Source organism: Mobula hypostoma, chromosome 7 (assembly GCF_963921235.1).
Source record: "Mobula hypostoma chromosome 7, sMobHyp1.1, whole genome shotgun sequence".
Taxonomy (NCBI): domain Eukaryota; kingdom Metazoa; phylum Chordata; class Chondrichthyes; order Myliobatiformes; family Myliobatidae; genus Mobula; species Mobula hypostoma.
Genome location: NC_086103.1, coordinates 135,007,593 through 135,029,523, shown reverse-complemented (window position 1 = coordinate 135,029,523; position 21,931 = coordinate 135,007,593). Strand labels below are relative to the sequence as shown.

Sequence of the window (21,931 nt, the reverse complement as noted above, 5' to 3'; positions counted from 1 at the left end):
GCAAGGAAGAATGGGAGAAAATCCCCCAAACAAGAATTGAAAGTCTCTCAGCTGGCTACAAAAAGCGTTTACAAGCTGTGATACTTGGCAAAGGGGTTGTGACTAAGTACTGCCATGCAAGGTGCCTAAACTTTTGCTTCGGGCCCTTTTCCTTTTTCGTTATTTTGAAACTGTAAAAGATGGAAATAAAAAAGTTTTCTTACTTAAAATATTAAAGAGATGTGTCATCTTTAACTTTATGACTTTTGGAAATCAGTTCATCTTTTACTCACTTAGCTATGCAGAGTAACAGAAATTTTGACCAGGGATGCCCAGTCTTTTGCATGCCACTGTATACTATCAAAATACAAAGTTCATAATAAGCTCGGTGCAAGGTTCATTTAAAATGCTTGTAAAGTTGGCAGGTAAATTCACCATAATAGAGCAAGTGTAGTGAAGTGTCCAAAGATCACATAACTGGGGATAGGGGAATTGTTCAAATGTTAACTAAATGGGACGAACGTTATAGCTGTAGGCTGACGAATAGTACTGGCAGGAGTACTGCCGAGACCATGCTAACTCCTGCTCCCTCTATTCTTTAAGAACAACAACATTGTACCAAATCCAGTCAATGACATAAAGCTGGGTCAGTGTTAAATGTTAATCCCTTAGTAGAATCACCTGGCCTCCTTTGTATATTAACATGCTACTCTGAGGCAAAACAAGCACTGAATAATTAATGCACTAAGTGCATTTACAGAAAACAGCTTTATCACATGCCGAGCCTTTAATCAAATAAATGGGTATCTGTAGTACTCAGCAGCCAGCATGGCAATATTACCAAGTTTTTTCATGATTAGAATACTTCAGCTGTATTGTGATATTTAATGTTTTGAAGGGTCTACTCGAGTATGGTGACGGTGAGCTCAAGACTTTGTAACCTTCAGTGAGCCACTGTCAGCAGGCAGCCAGTAAAAACACACTGGGAGCAAATTGCGTATTGGTCAGTGTTAATATACTGCAGTTCTTGTCAGAAACAGAAAATTCATTGTACGAAATAGATAGGGGTACAGCAGTAGTATAATGGTTAGTGTGACACTATTACAGGTCGGGGTGTCGGGAGTTCAGAGTTCAATCTGACATCCTCTGTGAGCAGTTTGTACCTCCTCCCTGTGGAATGCGTGGATTTCCACGGGTGTTCCCATTTCCTCCCACAGTCCAAAGACGTATGAGTTAATGGGTTAATTGTCCTGTCATTAGGCTAGGGTTAAATCAGGAGTTGCTAGGTGACATGGTACAATGGGTAGGAAGGGCCTGTTCTGTGCTGTATCTCAAAATAAATAAATACAGAACAAAAATCAGAAATTAAGGTTCAATCTCATTCGTGCTTTTGAACCAGAAAGTGTCTTCCACACCAATACTCTGAAATTATAGTTTTTATATCATGCTTTAGAAGACTGATGGCATTGATGGGTACTGCACAATCAGCATGACATATCATCAAGAACCTGAGAGGAATGTGCAGCTTGATATGAGCTGTCGATGTAATAATGGACCTTTCCTCTCCATGCACTCAGTCGCTAGCATTTTGGAGAACATGAACTAGAATTTATCATCTTCTGGAGCATCTGTTAAAAAGGGAAACATGAGAGGCCGAACATCTGACATTTAGCAAAGAACACATGTAGGCTGATCATATCTACTACGGTCTGAGTGAGAATTGCTTCAAACTGACTGAACAGCTGTATGAAAACTCTCAAATTTAATAAACATATTACATAATAGAAAATTGCAACAGATTACTGCATATCCATCCAAATAGGCATTTGTTAGTCTCATGAGACCATGGATTTGCGCCTTAGAAATCCTTTCCAGGGTGCAGGCCTGGGCAAGGTTGTATGGAAGACCGGCAGTTGCCTATGCTGCAAGTCTCCCCTCTCCATGCCACCGATGCTGTCCAAGGGAAGGGCATTAGGACCCATACAGCTTGGCACCAGTGTCGTCGCAGAGCAATGTGTAGTTAAATGTCTTGCTCAAGGACACAACACACAGCCTCAGCTGAGGCTCGAACTAGTGACCTTCAGATCACTAGGCCGACGCCTTAACCACCTTTGCAAGGAGGTTACCATTTGCAAGGAGGTTACCATTTTAAACTTTATCTGTATTTATATTTTAAGCCAGAAAATACTAAGATCCCACAAGAGTTCACCTGAATTCCTACCCAATAAAGTACCTGGTATTCAATAGATGTATTCCAGAGGAAACCTTATAACACCCTGAATTTTCTTATTAGAATTAATTTCAAAGTCAATCATTTCATACTTTGCCCTAGAAATTCACTAGATACGTGTAGCAATGGTGAACCAGAGGATTGCGCTAGTTCAGGCTTGTGGAGAACAAACTGGGTGACTGCCATCCAGTGCTCCGCTACATGACTAGTTCGATTCCAGAAAGGCTGGCAGGCATGGATGCTGTTACTATGGGATAGCAGTGTGGGGTAAGAGGGAGACAACAAATTCTGTTCCAGCTCCGAAAAGTGACTCATGGAAGCCAGATGAGATCATTTCCTAAGGAATGGTTGGAGTGGGAAACAAAGAGTGTTGGACAGGAGTTTGTGGAGCCAGGGCTTGAAACAGAGATCAGGAAAATGAGTAAGGGGGAGGAGGAATGAAAGCTAAGTTATTGACTTAATTCACAAGTGTTACTTGGAGATTGATGGCATCTTGTGCGATTTTGGTGTGGAATTGCTGATCAGGTATCAAGCTTCCAAAGTGGTGCAAACCAGACTGGAAATGGCCGCTATAGCATTTCACTCGGGTAGGGGAGAGGGTTGTGGAATGGGGCAAGGGAAGAGATAAAATCTAATTTCTGTTGCATGTGCCTAAATTCAAAATGACAGTTATTTATTTTTCATTTTGAACATTTATATTTGTTGTTTTATTCAGAGATACTGCAAGGTAATAGGCCATTCTGGCCCAATGAGGCCACGCCTCCCAATACACCCATGTGACCAATTAACCTGCTAATCTGTCTATTTTTGGAATGTGCAAACAAACTGGAGCACACAGAAGAAACCCACAGAGTCATGTGGAGAACATACATGATGTTAAACTCATGACCAGATCATTCTGAGCTGACAGACAAAACACAATCTGTGTTGGACAAAGAGCTCCACAACAGCTACAGCCAGTGTATCTAACATAGTCTCATTCACTTGAACAGGGTCACTGGCTGAATGGGAAAAACAAACTGACCAACGAGAACACAAGTGGTTTGTTTTTCAATCTTCATTCTTATTAAATCTTTAATTTTTATTAATTTACATGAGATAAATTGATTTTATAAATTTTACCACCTTTTCATTCTTTAAAACTATTTCAAATGATTTTAAAGGTGTGGCCAAGAATAGCTCCAACTCTGTTGACAAATTTGCCAATGACATCACTCACTGGCAAGATCAGGGGCATTGACAAGGCAGTGTACCGAGGTGAACTACTTCGGTGGTGTCATAACAATACCACCAATTGATTGTGGACTTTAGGGGGAGGAAACCAGGAGGACATGCCCCAAACCTCACTGAAGAGTCTGTGGTTGAAAGGGTGAGCAGCTTCACGTTGCTGGGTGTCAACATCTTGGAGGACATATCCTGGGCCCAGCACATAGAAGCAGCAATACCAAAGGGACGACAGCATCTCTACTTAGTAAGAAGTTTAAGGAGACCCTTAAAAACTGATGAACTTCTATAGATGCACAGTGGAGTGCATTCTGATAGGCTGCATTACAGCCTGGCATCAGAATTTCAAATGCACAGGAAAAGGAAGAAACTTCTGAGAGTGACTACTCTGCCACTTCTATCATGGGTACAGCTCTCCCCACCAAAGAAGATCAACTGCAAGAGGCGATGTCTTAGGAAAGCGACATCTGTCATCGAGCAGCTCCACTAGCCAGCGCATGCCCTCTTTTCGAAGCTGCCGTCAGGCTGGAATGACAGGAGCACGACGATCAACTCACTAAGGTTCAAATGCATTTTTTCCCCACTGCCACCAGATTCTTGAACCAACTTGAAAACCCCTAACACCACCTTGGACTACATCTCTGCCCCCCTCTCTCTCCAATAGTATTGTTACATTTATTCTGATGTACAAGTTATGTATACTATGTTATTTTAAGTTTCTTATATTGGAAATGTGCTCTGCTGCTGCATAAAAAGCTAATTTTCATGGCATTTATAATCTGTGGATGTTTGCCTAAAACAATAAACAAACTCTGCTATGCCTTTGGCATTGGCCATCAGACAGTTCAGAGGTGGGGCAGTCTGAGATCTTCTTACACTTTGTGGGCTGGTCTGTTTGCAGGATGGCTGCAGCAATAAGGCCTTCAATCCATTCAGAGCCAGAGCTGCAAACAGCACAGAAGTACCCTGGGGGAGGGGCAGACATGGGCGGATTGAAGTGAGATGTAACCCTATATCAGTCATGCCTATCTGTCAATGTGATATGCAATCCTAGAACGTAACAGGATGCAGGTGGATAAGTGCACAAATATTAAACCAGTCAGCCCCAATCCACCACTTTCCCTTTCCACCAAATATCAGAAAGAACTGCAAAAGGGCTAACCTGCCTGAAGCATTTAGCAGTGTTCTGAATTTTCCATTTCATTTGACAGATTGTTGGTGAGCATAAATTGTGATCTTTGGGATACTGCCATCAATGCTAATTTAGTTATTTGAAACATTCTCTCATTAAACAGATGGTTACAAACTTCATAAATGATTAGCATGAGGCTAACTTTCAGCATGGCAAAAATTATTGATGCTCTGTAACTGGCCAACAGTGACATGTTCAGAAATCAATGTGTCATCGCAGAACAGCCTCATCTGTGCCCTCTCAATTTTGGTCTAAATGGCTCCATGACAAGATTGCTTGTTGAAGAATTGTTGTGGTTACTAAAGGCCCCATTTTAGATCAAATGATTGATTCCCCACTAATAGATTTTCCAATCTACTTCATCAATTAAATATACACATGCTTAATCAAATAAGAAATACAGTTTCTTTATTGGGGAGAAATGTACTATTACCACATTACAAGTGGGCAGCAAGCAGTTTGCTAATTCCATGCTGGTTCAACATTGCAAGATTGCTACTCTGGTTGCAATACTTTTTTATTGTTTGTGGATTCCTGCTGTGAAAAAACTAATTACTATATTCAACCTGCTCATGTGACATTTCCTTCCACAGATTTCAATAATATCCCCCATTAAATATAGACAGAGGAATATCCTTTAAAGAATTCCTTTTAATGTTAACATTAATTTCTAGGCTATGTAGTTTGAGCTCCAGTTGACATTGGTGAAAGATCATGAATGTCATCCGTTTCCATGCCACATTATGCAACCATCATTTTCAAACTTGATAGTTTTATAAAGTTCATTCCAATCTGTGATTCATATTAGCTTGGTCTGAAGTTCCCAAGCGAAACACCCACAGATTTATGGAGATATGGGAATACATAATATACAAGATGTGACAAGAAATAGTTTGCTCTGCATAAAGGGTGGGAGTATGCCTGGATGTAGAAACTGAGACCCTAACTGAGAACTGTCAGTTTCATAATAAAGGTATGTTGAAAAGCATTCCTTACACCATTTTTGGCTGTCCACTTCATTTTTTAAATTGCATAAAAATTACTTAGTGGGAAGGGTTTAATTACAAGGGTTCATACTGGCAGCTTCAATTATAAATGTCAATAAGGAAATTTATAATGAAAATGTAGATATAGGAAGGTTGCATAACTTAAAAATTGGTACTGAATTACATTTGACTATCTTGATCCAAAAATCAGCCAGCTGGATTCCGCTTTATTGAAAGACTACAGAATTGTAAGGGAAGCCTGGTAGGACGTTGACTCAGTCTAGTGGGTTTCATCACAAAAGTATCAATTTGGCTTATAAACTCTCACATTACAAATAGCTTCAACATCAACAGACTGAATTTGTATAGCTCCTTTACTGGGTTATTAGAACGCTGTCAACAGTGTCACTTTTTAAGAAATGGAATAGTCAATAAAGCATTTTGCTTTTGTCTGATTAATGTGTAAAGATGTCATTAGTTGACAATACATATACAATAATGAGACTCTTACATTTATCTGTCCCACGAGCCCCTCTTAAATATTTTCGTCAGCACCCACTGCATCTGCTAACAGTTAAAAAAAATTTTAGATGGAAATGAGAGTTAATTTATCAAATGTTCTGGTGCAGTCAAACAAGCTCAAAGCTCTTTCCTTTAAGATTCGGCATGCAGGGGAAGATCCCAGGCCAAATAATTGAGAAGGATATAAAGTCCTACCAAGTATTAAGCATTTTGATTAGTTCCTAGATGAACAGCTTGTAAAAGATAACTATGAAGGCTGAAGTACAACTGAACTTCTATCCAGAATTAAATTCTGACATCCTTGGTGTATAAATTAAATTCTGGTACGCAAGTACCCTCACGAATGTTGTTTCATACCAGTACCATTTGTTAGCTAGTCCAAGCACAAGTACTTTAAAAAATATATACCCACTTAGGCTGATGCTGCTGGGCCAGAATCTGACAAAACCTCCACTTCTGTCCCCTAGCAATGAAGGAACCATTGCTCGGTACCAAGAGGCTGCCTGTGAATGCTGAGGATAGGTAGGTTCGGGTGCACAGTGTGGCAATCAGAGCTGAGATGAACTCACAGTTGCTCAGGACTTGCAGCACCTACTGCAAGTGGTGCCAAATCACACAGATTCTACAGTTGCCCTCATCACCAGCTGCAAACGTAATGGAAGCTGTTCAATCTCCCTTCTTACTTTGGCTGCATCGCTCTCTCCACCCCAGACATGTATAGTCACAAGTTCAATCTCCAGTGACCATTAAACAAAGCACTAGTGTCATTGAGGCAACCTTGAGGTTATTCCAAACTAGGCTTTCCTACCTGCTCTCTCCTGAAGTGCTTTCTTAAATCAAACTACAGGTAGGTAAGCATCAGTATTCCTCAGTGCTTATCCAAATATGTGTTCATTTCTGAGGCTAAATAACCAAATGTCATCAAGCTAAATTGGTCAGGTTAACCCTCATCTTTGCTTCACACATATGGAAGGAGTCCAGAGTGATCATTTGGTCCAGTTTTTGTTTCTCTTGCAGCAGAAAGTCATGACCAATTATTCAATCTAATAACCATTACATAGCCCACCCTTGTTTCAAACTGCATGTAGTTTAAGCAAAGACAATTACAGAAAATAATGACCTTCATTAACCTGGTTTTAAATGATTGACGAATCAGAAAGGCATGGCATTCACCAGCATGTTAAATCTCAGATATCCATACTGAAAGCCGATCACAGGGCAAGGATCATAACGTGGAAGGAACAATCAGAACCAATTTGAATAGAAATCATCCTTGCAATAACTGTAGTGAGATATGGGGCTCATATTTCACTAAACACCATATGTATAAACCATAAGACATAGGAGCAGAATTAGGCCATTCAGCCCATTGAGTCTGCTCAGCTATTCCATCATGGCTGCTCCCGGATCCCACTCAACCCCATACCTTTGATGCCCTGACTGATCCACCTTACCTCTGTTCTAAAGAGTTGCCCCTCAATTTTGAGGCTGTGCCCTCTAGTTCTGGATAACCCCACCATAGTAAACATCCTCTCCACATCCACCCTATCTAGTCCTTTCAATATTCATTAGATTTCAATGATACCGCCATGCGTTCTTCTAAATTCCAGTGAGTACAGGCCCAAAGCTACCAAACATTCCACATATGTTAACCCTTCATTGCCGGAATCATCCTCATGAACCTCCCCTGGACTCTCTGCAATGACAACAGATCCGTTCTGAGATATGGGGCCCAAAACTGTTGACAATACTCCAAGTGCAGCCTGACTAATGTTTTATGAAGGCTCAGCAACATCTCCTTGCTTTTATATTCTACTTCTTTTGAAATAAATGCCAACATTGCATTTGCCTTCTTTACCACAGACTCAACTTGTAAATTAACTTTCTGGGAGTCTTGCACCTCTGATGATTGAACCTTCTCCCCATTTAGATAATAGTCCGTACCATTATTCCTTTTACCAAAATGCATCATCATACATTTCCCAACACTGTATTCCATTTGTCACATTTTTGCCCACTCTTCCAATTTGTCTAAGTCCTGTTGCAAATCACTTGCTTCTCAACATGACCTACCCCTCCACCTATCTTCATATCATCCGCAAATTTTACCACTAAGCCATCAATTCCATTATCCAAATCACTGACAAACAATGTGAAAAGTAGCGATCCCAATACTGACCCCTGAGAAGCACTGACAACCAAACAGAAAAGGCCCCTTTTATGCCCACTCACTCCCCCTGCCTGTCGGCCATTCCTCTATCCGTACCAGTATCTTTCCTATAACACCATAGGATTTTATATTGTTACGCAGCCTTATTTGTGGCACCTTATCAAATGCCTTCTGAAAATCCAAGTAAGTGACATCCATTGCCTCTCCTTTGACAACTCCGCTTGTTACTTCTTTGAAGAACTCTAACAGATTTGTCAGGCAAGATTTCCCTTTACAGAAACCATGTTGACTGATTTATTTTATCATTAGTCTCCAGGTACACTGAAACCTCATCCTTAATAATAGACTCCTACACTTCCCCAACCACTAAGGTTAGGCTAACTGGCCAATTTCCTTTCTTTTGCCTTCCTCCCTTCTTAAAGGGTGGAGTGACATTTACATTCTTCCAGTCCTTTGGGACCATGCCAGAATTAGGTGATTCTTGAAAAATCATGACCAATGCATATAATTTGCATTGCAATATATATATAATACTTTATACTCTACTTCTGAAACGTTAAAATTGGCTGCTAGTATTGCTACAGTTCCAATGACAGTATTTGAAATGTATTCATTGGGTATAAAGTACTATGGAAAGCCCTGAGGTCATCAAACTTGATTTACCAATGTAAGAATTGGGCCAGTAATCATATGAAGCTTGAATTTTTAACTATTTGTTAAATTCGGAAACACAGCTTTGCAATTTTTGGAACAATGTTATGCCAGATGGCAAGTGAAGTGGGTTGGAGTTTCAAGCTGCAATATATGGTATTTAAATGGAATAGAGGCAATAAAAGATAGACAAGAAATATTTTATCCTACTGAATTTGTATATAAAACGCTGATGAATTTATGCATCCCTAGAAGCCGCTAAAAAAATTCTGTATAGCCAGATGAACTTACAGCTTATTCCAACTCATCAAGAACAGAAACTAAACACTGAGGATGCTAGAAATTTGAAAATAAAAAAAAAATACTGGAAAGCTTAGCAGGCTGTTCATAGAAAAGAAATGACAGTCACTGATCTGGGAAAGCAATGTCAACTGAACTATCAGCAATCATTGACATTATTCTGTAAAAGTGACAGCACAGAAATGCAACTTGACAGATTCAACTACGGAGTCCTGCAAAATTATCGTGATAGATTTGGAAAATTTCATCTATTGATAGTCACGTTACTGTGCAAAGACACAGTGTATCTGGAGATTTTCCGATGGTGAGGCGATAATGGTACAGTAGTTAAGAAAGGTAGGGACACAGAACCAGAGGATTAGGAAATGATTATAGTATTAGTTACATTGATACCCAGGCACAGAAATTGAGTTACTAGCTGTAACTTTTTTTTAATTCTCTTCAACCCAACTACATTATAATCTTTAAGATTAGGAACATACGAAATCATAAAATGAGTATGTTGTCCATTCCCTATTCATGCAACAATGCAATTAAACATTGGTGGTTCCTCAAGCAATGAACAACTGCTCCATTTTAAATTCTACCTCCTCTACTTGAACTTGAGAAGAAGTTCTTTGATTCATCTTGAGCACAGTGATGGGAGGAGAGGATGGGCAAGTTACATTTACTTATCACATTTATTTCAAGAGGCATTTTTAACTGCAAATATCTATTAAAATATAGTTGCCATCCATGACCTGAATTATTCAAGGTACAATTTGTAGTGAGACTCCTAAATTGACCTTAGTGCCTTTATTTAGTTATCAATCCATGTCCCCTCATGATACGTACAAGTATTGTTTGACTACATACTGAGTAATATATACTTGTACAATTAAATAGATTTTAAGCATCCAGTCTTACAAATAACTTCAATAGTAACACAGACTTAATATTCAGTATCTTGTATATTTGGTTCTTAAACATCAAAGTCAATAAGTATGTTACTCTTGATGTGTAAGAATCAAAATAAACATAATTTAATTAGGTTAATTCCAGAAGTAGGAACATTTTCTCACAACTGAAAACTAAATGGCTAACCCGTGCTGGATTGAAAAGCAAAAAAAAACTACAGATGTTGGAAATCTGAAATAAAAGCAGAAAATGTTCAAAGTATTCAACAGATCAGGCAGCATCAATAAAAAAAATTCAAATTAATGTTTTTGATCAGTCGCCTTTCATCGGAGCTAAGTTCAAAAACACATTGCAAGTTGCAGAAAAAGAGTGAAAGAACAAAGGAGTTGTCTGTGATAGGGTAAGCACCAAAGACTACCATAACAAACCAGTAAAACACTAATAATTTGGCATCTAATTGTATGGAAATCTTTATGGTACAGCATCAGACTCCTATCTTAATCCATAATGTGAGCTGGGAGCCAGACCCAGAGTCCTGTGGCTAAAGTGTGAGGTGAAGGCTCTTTAATTGTACATAATCTGTCTGAAGGAGAGGTACATAGAAGAGAATGAAAGAGGACAGAGTGAGAGATACAAAAAAAAAGTTGGAACTGAGAGATGCAAAGCACTGAGCTGCTGGAAAAGCAGAAATAAAGAAAAAAAGCAGGGAATATGCAGTGGATCAGGAAGATCAATGCAGAGAGATCAGTGTAACAGAGTTGGTGTTATAGTTGATGCCCTCTAGAACTGCCCAATTCTGACACAAACTGGAAAAGCATGTTTGGTGAGTGAAATATAATGATCAATCCTAATGGCTATAATGTGCCCACTAGATCGAATGTTCCTTCAGCTCTTATTGATGTTTATTAAAACAGTGCAAGATATCAGAGACAGAGAGTAGGAGAGCGATGGCAAATTAAAATGTCAGGCTAGTGGAAGCACAGGCTCGGCCTTGAAGATTGAATAAAGGTGTCCTGTGGAGCAGTCACCTGTTCAGCATTTGATTCTTTAATGTAGAAAAGATCACAATTGTACTAATGCAGTACACCAGATTGAAAGACATACAAGTAAATAATTGCTTCACCTGGAAAATGCCTTTGGACCCACACCATTCCAGAAACCATAACAAACTGTCACTCACAGGAGTTACACAAGTGAAATAAATCAGTATTCAAAAGTTGGGACAACTTTCATCGAAAGCCCTCTTCTCATTTCTCAGTTAGTTGCTAGATTCACCCAAAGTACCACATGAACTGCTGGATGCAATATATAACAAGAAATTCCATGTACAACTTCATACAAAATTCTGTGTTAATGATGTTGAACATTAGCTTCACCTGAAGTACATCTGTTTGGTTCACATTCCTACATATCGTATCTTCAACTGAAAATTTTGCTTCTGACCTCTCAGTAGGATTTGTTTCCCAATGCAGCTTATCATAAAACTCCCCTGAATACAAAATTCACCTGCAGCAAGACCCTCTACCTAATTGGTTAAAAAAAACTCTCTTCTTTAATTACCAAATACAAATTACTTCCCCTGAAACTATACTATTTAATGGGACAAAACTCAAGCAACATCCTTAGTCACCAAGATCTGTGTGACCTCTTGCAACTCAAGCACAATCTCATACATACCTTCCTATCCTCAGATGTCAGCCAAGTTACAAACACAATGACACAAGACTTCATTTAAGTTCCCTTCAATGCACAAGAGCAAGCATAGCAAAGCACCGTTATTTGTCTGCATTGGATGTTTTCCCAAAATGTAGATTACCTTCACATCCTTACAGGGACTGCCCTGGTAAACACCTGCTGGTAGAGCTTAGTTGTACCAAGTTGCACGAGGACCATGCCTTCTGCTGTCATTTCCTTGAAAGCTCTTTTCCATTCCACTCCCATTAGTGTAGCATCCATTGATTTATTCAGTGGCTAGTGGAGTGTTGATTTTATTCTGATCTGTCCCTTTAAGAATTGGCTGCAAAACCACAGCTACTGGACTAAGTTCTGTCAGATGTGAGAACTTCAACACATCAAAAGGGGATATCACAGTGAAATAACCAATATCAGTTTCTGTTCGGTGTTGCAAAGAGCATACCAAAGATTTCTATGGTATGCCATTAAGGTGATCTGCAATGTTGTATTTATACCATTAAAACATGATAATACAATTTGTATCCTTTATTATAAGCAGACATCCCACCCTGCAAAAACTCATTTCTGGGAGGTAGCAACCCCCCCCCCCCACCGCAACACCATATCCCCCACCTGTTGACCTCCAAGGGTGTATGTAATACTTTGTTTAGTGATTTTGTCTACTCTGTAAACTAAGTTGGGTATATGCAGCAAATGTGACATTAAAATATGTGCTTATATTCTATTATATTATCATGTTTATTCTATTACAACTTTAAGCAAGTCTACAGGGAGTTTGGCCTCATCATGTAGGACATCAATAGCATAGCTCCTTAGCAGCTAGCCAGCTAGTTTAAATAATGTTAGCTATGCTGTAATGACACCTGTTAAAATCACCTCAACATGTCTTTCACATTTTAACCCACCATGGGCAATAGAAAAGTCACTGTTGCAAACTGTGCAGCGAGCAACACTGTCATTATTTTTGAGGTCGACTGTAAAGCTCGCCCACAGAGAAAACTGATAGGTCTATTTAGCAGGGGTGCCCAACATTTTTTGCACCGCAGACCAGTTTAATATTAACAATATTCTTGTGGATCGGCCAACCGGGGGGTTGTTAATCACGACCGGAATATAGGTGATAAGTCAATAGCATCATAACATTTTAAGTAACATTTGGATATTAAACACACAGCGCATATTTTCCCCAAATGAACGTATAAAATCATTGCAACACACCAATATCGCTGAATCAGTGAGAGCCCTGGGCTTGTTTTCCTGCAACAAGACGGTCCTATTGGGGGGTGATGGGAGACAGCGATACTCTAAGGGGATTTCTTATGTCCAGTCTATTCCAGAATTTAGTTTTCGTTGCATTCATTGCAGAGATATGTTGGAAATGGAAGCAACGTTTTCAGTGCTTTCGTGGCTATCTGAGGATATTTAGCCTTGACTTTGATCCAGAATGCCGGCAGAGATGTTATGTCAAACATACTTTTCAGCCCGCCATCATTTACAAGCTCAAGGAATTGAACTTTTCCCCGCGCTGACATGGATGACACGCGAGTAATGACCTCGCGTGCGTTCAAGTTCAACAGTGTGTGACAGGGAATGAGGAAAAGTGCAAATGACTCATATCGTTTCATATCGCCAAATCATATTGTTTCCTCACAGCCCAGTGGTTGGGGACCATTCTTAACACGAAGAGAGACCAATCAGAATGCTCGCTCTCCCTCTCCCAAAAAATCTATTTCCGGGATATTGTATATAATTTCCAGGCGTCAGGGAGCCACTATCGATATGCAGGAGACTCCCAGATCTTCCGGGAGAGGTGGGATGTCTGTATAAGGTCCATGTAATGAAGTAAAATGTCTCAGGCACTTGACACCAGTGTCATACACAACACAGGATGATCAAAGAGGAAGCATTTAGAGTATGTTTTAAAGGAGGAAACAGGAGCAGAAAGGTTTAGGGAGGTAATTTTAAGGGATAGGCCTGTGGTAGCTGAAGGCACTGAGTCAGCACTTACAAATCAGGCATCCTCATAGAGTTGAATGAGGGAAAATATCCAAGAAATTGGGAAGGACATTACAGTGAGTGAGAAACTGAGGTCTTTCAAAATAGGGGTGATTGATTTATAATCAGAATGCTGCCTCAGTCAGAAGCCAGCAAAGGTCAGCAAGCACACTGGCGCTAGGTGAGTGAGACCTGATGGTTTAGAGGACTTCAAATTTATAGGGGAAACCGGCCAGAAGACTATTCAAATAGTGAAATCTAGCACCAACAAAGGCTAAGATTTTTGTGTGCTCATCCTTGACCCAAGTACAACCCAGGACAACAATCCTATTAATTCCAAACCACTCGCAGTCCAGATCCTATTTCCTGACATTATCACAATTAATCCCAATTTGTGGAGACAATCTATTCAGTTTGAATTAATTGCATCAGAACAACTGCAATATGTGATTATGTCAACAAATGAAGGAATGCAGTAAACCTCAATCAAAGCAACGTCACCGAACAAATTAATAAAATAAACTCAAACAAGAACACCTCTGTCACCAGCCCAGCTGCAGTGAAAGAGGAGGGGGAAAAGTTTCTTTAAAAGTTAGAAGCAAACTTACATGTAGCTGTCAATCTCAAATCTTTAATAAGGAGACACAAATAGTCTTGAGTTAAGCTCAAGTAGCTGCAGAGAGGAGATGTTACATACTTGGTAGTTTCCAAACAGGTACCATAACTAAACTATTAATGAACACACTTGAAATAATCAAGAAATAACTTGATATTACAATGTGACCAATTTATAACTCAGTAGGGAGAACAGTTGCCAAATCTTTAAGTGAGCATTCCTTCTCTGAGCCAGGTGGGAGAACTAATGAATTTAATTCTCATCATGAATTAGACAAGGCAATGAACAGCCTGTTCTAGGTTCTCCTGCACAACTCGATTTGGAGGTCTAGAACTCCTCCCCAATAATTTAGCTAACTTACTCATCGGCAATGGTGAAATTATATATGGTGGAATTTCATATTTGATCATCTGCCTGCATATCAATTGATTTCAGACAGAGGAACGGTTGACGTGCTGCACTTAGCACTCGTCTCCAAGACTGGCAGCACTGTAACACAGTGGTTAGTGTAACACTTTACACTGCCAGTGATTGGAGTTCAATTGCCACCTTTGTATGCAAGGAGTTTTTACATTAACCAGCAGCACAGGTTTCCTCCAGGTGCTCCAATTCCCTTCCACGTACAGTTTAGGGTTAGTAAGTTGTGGGCATGTTACATTAGCCGCAGAAGCAGGGCAACACTTGCGGGATACCCCCAGAACATCCTCAGACTGTGTTGGTCTTTGACGCAAATGATATATTTCACTGTATGTGTCAATATACATGTGACAAATAGAGCTAATCTTTAATCTGATTTTAGATGTACATGCATAATTATCAGCAGAACTGGGTTTGGCCACAACGTTCTCTGCAGCTTACTCACAATCACTTTCAATCACCGCAGTACAATTGGGGAAAAAGGTGCTCGAGAACTCCTGTCATCTGATAGAATAAATTCAATAAAGTGTTTGAACTATAAGTGAACCAGATGTAAGGAGCTTTCTCAAAAAGTACTATAATGTTAATATTGTATTTTAATGTACTTAACAGTTTCATTGGTCAGAAGACAACATTCCTGATACCATCCGGTAACATGCGTAACATGCTCTGAAACGTGAAACTGGTGTGGTCAGTTGATTCAGTTAGCTGCTTGTTCAGCATAAAAAAATCATTTTATTAGGGTTACAATGAAAATCATTGCTTAAAGATCAAAAATATTCCTGTAAATCTGACCAGTGAGTATTTAAAAGTAAACTTTTGAGATATCAGTGCACTGCAGTCTCAGAGAAATTGCATAGCATAAATAAGGGAAGTTAATAGGGAATAGATTCCAAACCAGATTTCTGAATACGATGGGTTATGAGCTGCGTCAGCCCTCGATTGGAACCATCGTGAAATCAAGCTGAGTTTCATGTCATCAGGAAATGTAATCAAATGTATACTAAGTAGGTATTCGGGATCCCAGCAGAAAAGATAGCAGCTCTTCCATTCGATTCAAATGACATAGATGATGAAATGGATCCAGTACTATTAAACTCCTTACATTATAATTAAATGAAGCTGATGCTGGCAGACCTATGACTGAGCAATCAATCATGCACCCAGTAACCTCGGAGTAAACTATTGTGAAATATCTATTACTAATAGTAAGCCCTCTTTAAAAATAAACAGTACAAATGATGCAGATAATTACAAATTGAGATTTAGCTCCTATCTGTCATAAAATGCAAATCCATCTATAACACATCTATTGGTCTATACAGATGCCCAATTCTATCAACTGTATTTCTAGAGTATATGTCATCAAACATTCACTGTCACTCAGCCACACATTACCATGTGCTAGTTCCCGTTACTCAAACCCAAAGAGACAGTGTAATTACATGATAGCAACATATCGTAGTTTTAATGTGAATATCCTATGTGACAATGGCTACTAGCCTGCAAACATAGCTCACCCATTTATCAATTTGTCATCTGGGTTCCTTCATGCACATCTGGCTCTCTAAAAGGAAAATTTGGAAGGGGGAGGAATGAAAGACTCCGCACGCCACATTGGTGAGCCTTGTTTCCTTTCGGTTTCGGTATCCTATTTCATAGGAAGTTTTCTGCGCATTGCATCAGTACCAAATGGCAATTTTCAAACTGAACTGAACTAGCAGAAGTGTAAAACCAACCGGAAGGACTGAATGGTTACTGATGAATGGTTACTCTTAGCACATTACCCAAATTACTCTGAATTATCAATTTAGAACATAGAACAGTATAGCGCAGAACAGGCGCGTTAGCCCACGTTGTTGTGCGGACTTACATAAATCTGCTCCACAATGAATCTAACTCTTCCCATTTGATTTGATATGGGACGTTGCATAATTAGCCTTTTCAGTCCAGACCTAAAATTATTTACTGTTTCTTTTAAGAAAGGAATATGCTCGTGCATAAATATTATCACTGGCACTGATACGAAGTCTTTCCAGAAAGTTCTGATAGAATATGCTAACATGATCGAACAACTAAAATTGGAAAACCAGGGAAGATGGAAACTGGAATCCCAGGGTAACCTGGCCAAACATCATTATATCAGATTTTGTAGTCTCGGTGGGAAATGCTAACGAAAATTAGAAATTCTTCATGAAACATCTAACTGAGAGGTCAAGACCCAGACTTGGGCATGTCATGTCCTCAGACACCTCCTGCATCAGACAATCACACAAAGAACATACTCTGTTCAAGCAGTACGGTACGTAATAAGTTAAAGGAATCCATCAGCACATTACCTTTCCCGGAGAACTGCAATTAGCAGTCGCGGAGTGATCCTTCTGCGTTGTCCCCAGAGAGGAGGAAACTGAGCAAGCAGCGCTCCCCGAGGCAAATGACCCTGGGCCAGAGGTTAGGGCTGACCTTCCATTCCTTGGCCTCTGTTTAATCCCATCCAGTAACCTCACCAGCAATATGTTGGCAGGCAGCTCGTCCACGCCGCAGTCCACCAAGATCCTGCACTCCGGACACCGCAGCTCGTTCCTGGAGCTGACGATCTTCTCCAGGCAACGCTTGCAGAAGGTGTGCTGACAGGGCAGCACTTTGGCCGTCGTGTCCAACCTCTCCAAGCACACGGAGCACTCCAGCAGGTCTAGCAACGAAGACTCATCCATCTTGAAGCATGGATGTAGGGAGAGGGGAAGTGGGGGGGGGGGGAATCGGGGAATAGGCGAGACTTCTCTCGCCTATCTTACATCCCCCACTAAACCAGACGACGCTGACCTCTGCCGCACTGCATTTTTATCGGGGAAGAAGAAAAGTCAGAAGCCCCCGGCAGCAATATGCTGCATGCAGCCGGTCACCAGCCGCTTGGTGTTGGGCGCTCGCAGCGTGTCACTATCGCCGCCAGCTTGCTCCACATTATCGCGTCGGTCTTGTAATTCACCTTTAAAGTCCAAACTCGCTGAAGTCAGATCTCCCTCGCAGACAGACTGATTATCTCCTCCGTACAAGTTCGAATAGTCGAGTCACGGGGATGCAACATAAATTCTGACGTTTGAAAAACAAAGTAGGACAATCCGACTTTCTAGTCCCAAACCAAACAGCGCACCTTTCACTGACATTTACAGATCTGACCTGATCCATAAAATTTTAACGATTCACTCAGGCCAACGACACAACTTGGAATTGTTTCCAAAATCCTTTCTTCAATCCAATCAATAACTTTGTTATTCCTTAAATCAAAGACCAAAACCTTCAGAAGCCCGTCACAATTCAATGCACTTTAGAGATACGATTAATCGGAGCCTTTAAAGAAAATATATAATTCGAAGTGCTGGCTGCCTCCCCAAGTTTCTCCTTGCAGGACAAAGATCTTTAAAATATTAAATTAAAAAATATTTGCCCGGCGAGAAACGTTTTGCTCATCTAAAAGCAGGCGATGCATCTCGGTGCCTTCGGCCCCGGCTCGGGCAGCTGGAACCTGCAGTATCGATACTAATTGGAAACAGGTCATTTCTAGAACGTCACCGCACTAACATTCCAGCTGCAGTCCTGCTCACTCCAAACTCCGCAACAACTCCTGGCACTTTGGGGTCGCCGAGAGCAAGTTGGTTCCAGTCTCGCTGGCAATAATTAGCTGGAGAACAGCAGCAAATGTGTCAGGGAGCCGGTATTAGGAGTGCAGCCTCCACCGCGATCTTTACCCGCTCCCTTCAACATGTCAATTTCCTTGCTCTCGTGCGGATTTCTGCTTTCAAGCCCCAGACAGCGTCAGAGAGACGGAAATGCGTCCAACTGCGATCGTTAACGCAGACGAAATGCTTGATTGCGTCGCCCTCTCGAGGAGAGAGAGTGGCATTTCCAGCCGCTCAGTTGGCACGAACAGTTCGGCGGGGTTGTCTGAAAAAAATGTTACATCCGTCTGCATATTAGTTCCGTCTGTTTATTAATATTGATTTATTTGACAACAAAATGCTTTGATCTGTATTTAATGTTTTATCAGAAAATATGGGAGCCAAATGCTCTTCATTAAAACTTGCACCAGCAGCCACAGAAGAAGAAAAAAATAAACCCAGCGCTGAGGCTTATTTCGATTATTTTTAAACAGAAATAAATTTGGATATTAAGGTAATCGTGGGATATCGAGTTAGGGTCGGAAAATGACGCTGAGCTAGGAAATCGGTCATGGTTTTATTGAATGGTGGAGAGTGTGTGCATTCCTTTCTTATTCCAATAGGGATAAAATTGGATAGTTGTGAAATTATGTCAAACCTGTGGTTCGAACACACTTAGGGTGTTTGTAAACAAATCTTGTAACTAACATTATAAAGGATCCCTCCCAATGGACACTCTCTCCTCTCTCCCATCCGGCAGCAGATACAAAAGCTTGAAAGCATGCTCCACTGAACTTCATACAGCTGTGTCCCGCCGTTACCACACTCTTGAATGGGAGTCATATCCTAAAAGGTGAACTGTTTATCTTCCAGTTGTGGCCCTTACTTGTCTACCTGCACTGCACTTTCTCCGTTACTGCAACACTCTATTTTGCAACACACACACAAAATGCCCCCCTTCACCATTCCCCATTCCCGTTTCCCTCTCTCACCTTATCTCCTTACCTGCCCATCGCCTCCTCTGGTGCTCCTCCCCCTTTTCTTTCTTCCATGGCCTTCTGTCCTCTCCTGTCAGATTCCCCCCTTCTCCAGCCCTGTATCTCTTTCACCAATTGACTTCCCAGCTCCTTACTTAACTCCCCCCTCCCGGTTTCACCTATCACCTTGTGTTTCTTCCTCCCCTCCCCCACCTTCTAACTCTGACTCCTCATCTTTCTTCTCCAGTCCTGATGAAAGGTCTCGGCCTGAAACATCGACTGTTTACTCTTTTCCATAGATGCTGCAGGGCCTGCTGAGTTCCTCCAGCATTCTGTGTGTGTTGCTTTGGATTTCCAGCATCTGCAGATTTTCTCTTGTTTGGCATTGGACTATATTTCGCATTCTGTTTTCCTTCATACTACCTTAGCGTGATTATGTATGGCACTGATCTGTCTGGATGGTATGCAGAACAAAAGCTTTTCGCTATATATCTCTACATGAAGCTGCAGGAAAGGGTATACTCATCAGCAAAGAAGAATGTTTCCATTTGCGGGTGGGAAGCATAATTGGAGACCATTAATATAAAACCGGGGGAAAAAAAACTTTCTTTTGTATTTCCTAAGTGTGATTTGTAGGGGAACATATCAGCACAGAGAGCAGTCGCAGAGGGATCAGAGGGTGATCCTGATAGATTTATATGAGGAAAGACAGGAGCAGACTTAAACAGAACATAAACACCAGTATGAGTTCATTGAAATGAAATGTCTGTTTTTGTACCATACATCCTGTTTAATCTGATGAGAAGCAACAGAAAGAATCCTGATATTCCAGTGTAGTGCTCAGAGAGTTCATCAGTGTCCAAGGTACTGATGAGATGTTATGTTGTGGTCCCAGGAAAAGATCCCACTGACAATATGCAATGAGGTACTCTCTGGCACGTTAGCTAATATTTTTTTTAGATTATGAGAACACTCAGTCCTCTTTTATTGTCATTTAGAAATGCATACATGCATTAAGAAATGATACAATGCTTCTCCAGTGATATCACAGAAAACAGGACAAACCAAAGACTAACACTGACAGAACCACATAATTATAACATACAGTTACAGCAGTGCAAAGCAATACTGTACCATAATTTGATGAAGAACAATCCATAGGCACAGTAAAAAAAAAGTCTCAAAGTCCCCGAGTCGATCGACTCCCGAGTCCCCGATAGCAGGCGGCCAAAGGGAGAAACTCCCTGCCATAAACCTCCAGGCACCGTCAACATTTATTCCTATACCAAACTTAAATCAGTCCTCTTATAATTAGGATATTAATACTTGAGAAACTTGCTATGTGAGAAATTTTTCACTACATTTCCACCATTGTACTTCAAAGTATGTCACTGTAATGTGTTTGGGCTATTCTGAGTGTAGTGATGACATGTTATTGTGTCTACTTCAAGAACATCATCGACTTCGCTTCTGGTTAGAGCATTTACAGGAGCTAGTGTGATGCAAGAAAGCACCAGCATGATGTCTCTATCTTATTAAGCTGCAGTCTGTGTGCATAATTATCAATATAGCAGTTAAACGATCATATTTATATGGGTTTGTGAATGTTGCCATATACTATATATACCTTGTTTGTTTTTAGAAGCAGGCAAGAGTGAAAATCTTATCAATCTGTTACATGGTGTGTCATTTGAAGGAAGAATGGTATCAAGGAGGCCAGAAGGATTTCTTATTCTGCATTGTGACAGGATTTTAAATATTTTTCTGAACTGCTGGAAAAGAGGGCAAGTCCTTGGTTTAAGTCTTATCTAAAAGATTACTCCTCCAACTAACATACCAGTTTCTGAGAGAAGTTCTCAGGCAGCTGTTAAATTAAGGACAACTTCTAGAAAGTGTACTCCAGGTGAAATCCTAGATGTGAAATTTTAAGTCTCAAACCCAACAAGCTTCATCTATTTCAAGAGTCACAGAAAAGGCCTGTTCAAGTTTTAAAATGCATTCTAATACATAAATATTGACTTGTGTTTACTGGTAGTCTACTGTTATCTTAAATAGACTGTAGTTTCTCTCTGCGATTACTGACATGTTAGTGATTGAAAATAACTATTTTCAGTCATTTGTAATTCACTCAAGCAACTAGGAATGCAAAAATCCAATGAATTTGACCACACACAAAATATGTACTTGGATTCTGTCCCAGTACATAATGTGATTGGTGAAATTTAGTTGGCAATGTCTGAGTCTTAACTATTAATGCTCTCTCCCTCTCTCTCTCTCTCTCTCTGAGCCAGAAGGTGTGAGTTCAAGTAGAGATCATGGAAATGATCAACAGAAAGCTACTGATAGTGAGCCTCCACTGCCCTGGGAACAGAGCACTGCACTGCCAGAGGTGAATCCTCCAATGTGTTGTTAAACTAAGCCCCC

The 21,931-nt window shown here is 40.4% G+C and overlaps 1 protein-coding gene across 2 annotated transcripts in view; it reads right to left on the bottom strand.

Moving 5' to 3' along the window:
* The window catches only part of LOC134349557 (E3 ubiquitin-protein ligase SH3RF3-like), a 350,296-nt gene extending 331,586 nt beyond the window's left edge, over positions 1-18,710 (bottom strand). For both annotated transcript variants that reach the window (XM_063054067.1, XM_063054068.1), the window contains exon 1: positions 17,214-18,710. In XM_063054067.1, coding sequence (XP_062910137.1) covers positions 17,214-17,588 — 375 coding nt within the window. In that variant the 5' untranslated portion in view covers positions 17,589-18,710. The remainder of the gene's footprint in view (positions 1-17,213) is intronic.
* Positions 18,711-21,931: the final 3,221 nt, after the last annotated feature.